General features: G+C 49.2%; 1 protein-coding gene across 1 annotated transcript; it reads left to right on the forward strand.

Annotated features, from left to right (window-relative positions):
• Window positions 1-1,861: 1,861 nt before the first annotated feature.
• ier2a (immediate early response 2a) lies at window positions 1,862-2,455 on the forward strand (the record flags this gene model as incomplete). Its single annotated transcript, XM_080523034.1, has 1 exon — window positions 1,862-2,455. One exon carries the CDS (start codon window positions 1,862-1,864, stop codon window positions 2,453-2,455), a length of 594 nt encoding a protein of 197 aa, XP_080379160.1.
• Window positions 2,456-2,709: the final 254 nt, after the last annotated feature.

The raw sequence follows: 2,709 nt of genomic DNA on the forward strand, positions 1-2,709 counted from the left end.
GATACACAGGCCTCTCTCTGTAAGGGTTGTTCAGATACACAGGCCTGGGGTCTCTCTGTAAGGGTTGTTCAGATACACAGGCCTCTCTCTGTAAGGGTTGTTCAGATACACAGGCCTGGTGTCTCTGTAAGGGTTGTTCAGATACACAGGCCTGGTGTCTCTGTAAGGGTTGTTCAGATACACAGGCCTCTCTCTGTAAGGGTTGTTCAGATACACAGGCCTCTCTCTGTAAGGGTTGTTCAGATACACAGGCCTCTCTCTGTAAGGGTTGTTCAGATACACAGGCCTGGTGTGTCTCTGTAAGGGTTGTTCAGATAGACAGGCCTGGTGTGTCTCTGTAAGGGTTGTTCAGATACACAGGCCTGGAGTCTCTCTGGCTGTCCAGGTGCCATTAGACTGCAAAGGTCTTCTCTCCCTCTTGGAGCTTTTAGTAATTCATCGTCCTTTAAAAAAAAGAAAAAAAATGTTGAACTGTTACTACTGACTATGCATTAGCCTCCACTGTCCTCACTGGTTCTCTGTTTTACAGTTCGAACACTTTGATCATCTTGTGTTTTTGTCTTTTTATTTTCTCTCCTTTTATAAAAAATGTTCCCCCTGTTAAACTATTAAAGTTACTACTGGCAAGAAAAACGTTGTGTTTTGTTGTATGATTTATAATCAACTCATCTGATGCCTGTAAACAATGAAACACTGAGAGCAAGGAATGTAAACACGAACAGAATGGCGATAGGACAGGAATAGGTCTAAATGTAAACATTAGACAAATGTTTTACTCGTTATTCTGACCTTTGATCACGTCCTTTAATGTATTACTGGTGCAAAAGAAAGGTTTTCTAGTAACAAGGTATGAAATATATGATATGATATTAGGCTTTAAACCTGGCCTGGAGGCAGCAGCTGCACAGATGTTTGTCTCGGGACTGCTCTTCTACCCATACTTGGACCCAGGGAAGCAGAGCGTCTAGTCATGACAACACCAAATAAGGACATATGTACTCTGACGCCATTCCTCAAAGCCCCCATCTTATATGGGCAAAGGAAGCGAGGGCTCCCACTCGCGTCACGGGTTTTCCGCTGCACCCGCCGTGGGAACCCATCGGATGTGCTTTATATGGGCATCTGTCACGGCGAGAATAGCCCCGGGGAATAACGTTACAGGAAAAACAACGGAAGTAAAACAAGAGAGCTCGGAGTGAGTTATCAATGCAAAAGAAAAGGTGAATTAATGCACGATAGGCTTACAGAATGGTGAATTCCAAACTGCGTCTGGATATTTGTGCAGTAGATATAAAGTGGTTGATACATAACAACATCTTATCCTGGTCAATGGATACGTGAAAAAAGGCAAAATAATCTCTCTCTCACGCACGCACGCACGCACACACACACACACACACATGGCCATCGGATGACAGAGCATAACATGGTGTTTTATTAGAATATGTATCCAAGTTAAAACTGTTTGCAACCATAGTAGTTCTAGCCTACCAAAACAAGTTATGTTCTATGGATGAACATAGCACATAGTAGTTGTCTAGTCATGCACATCCTCTGCATAACAGTTGTAGGCACTAGTAGTAATAGTAGTACTTATATACACCCTCTGTATAACATTTGTAGGCACTAGTAGTAATAGTAGTACTTATACACATCCTCTGGCGGGAGGGGCTTCTCATATGACGACAGGTCACTGACGTCAGCGAAGTGATATAAGGCCACAACGCGCCGGAGCGCGTCAGTCTGTGTGTGAAGTTTTGAAGAAGCCACAACAACACAAAAGAACAACTCAACTTTTGGTTTAATCCAAAACAGGCTTCAACGTTTTCAATCCCCGGAACAATAACATATTATTAGCGATATGGAGGTCAGCGCCGAGGCCAAAAGGATCATGGTCCAGGCTTTGGGCAAACTCTACAGCTACCGCTCCCAGCGCGGGGGACTCCGTCTCCACCGCAGCCTCCTGCTCACCCTGGTCATGAGGTCCGCCCGGGACATCTACCACGCGGCGCAGGCCACGGTGGGGAGGGTGGAGGAGGACCCTGTCCAGCAGCCAGAGGCCCCGGCAGAGGAGACGATGGACACGACCGGTGGCCGTTCGGAGACCGAGGCGTCCCCGTCCCCACCCACGACCCAACCCCAGGGGAGTGGTGGAGCCTGCACGGAGCCGACAGACACACACCCGCTGCGGTGTCGCAGGCCCACCGGTCGAGAAGACAAGGAGAACCGGGACATGTCGACACCCGACCGCCTCGCCAGGAAGAGAAGGGGCAAGGAGGCCGTGGAGGAGCCAGACTTTCTGCCCTGTAAGAAAGCCAAGATGGAGCCCGGGAAAGAGAGGCGCCTCTCGGCCCTGAACACGGGGGTCTTACGGAGCAGCCAAGGGAACCGCTGCCGTATTGGGGGAGACACCCTGGCCTCCATACCAGTTTCAAGAGCCGTCGTAGCGTTTTGAAGCGACAGAGAGGGGACATTATTTTATTCGGGGTTTCTTAACCAACTTTGTAAGGCCTACCGGGAGCCCTGGGCTCAGCTGTGTGCGGATCCGCCCCAGACATGTGGAGGGTGTCGCGTATGGACCTGGGGACGAACGGGGACATTCCCTGGTCTCTTGTGACGGGGACGTACCCTACAGACTCTGAACACATGGCAGGAAAGCACGGAGCTCGCATGGGGAACAGTGGTGACTGAGTTACTGTAAAGGAGCGA

The sequence above is a fragment of the Nansenia antarctica genome (genome assembly GCF_963989245.1).
Source record: "Nansenia antarctica genome assembly, chromosome: 2".
NCBI classification, from domain to species: domain Eukaryota; kingdom Metazoa; phylum Chordata; class Actinopteri; order Argentiniformes; family Microstomatidae; genus Nansenia; species Nansenia antarctica.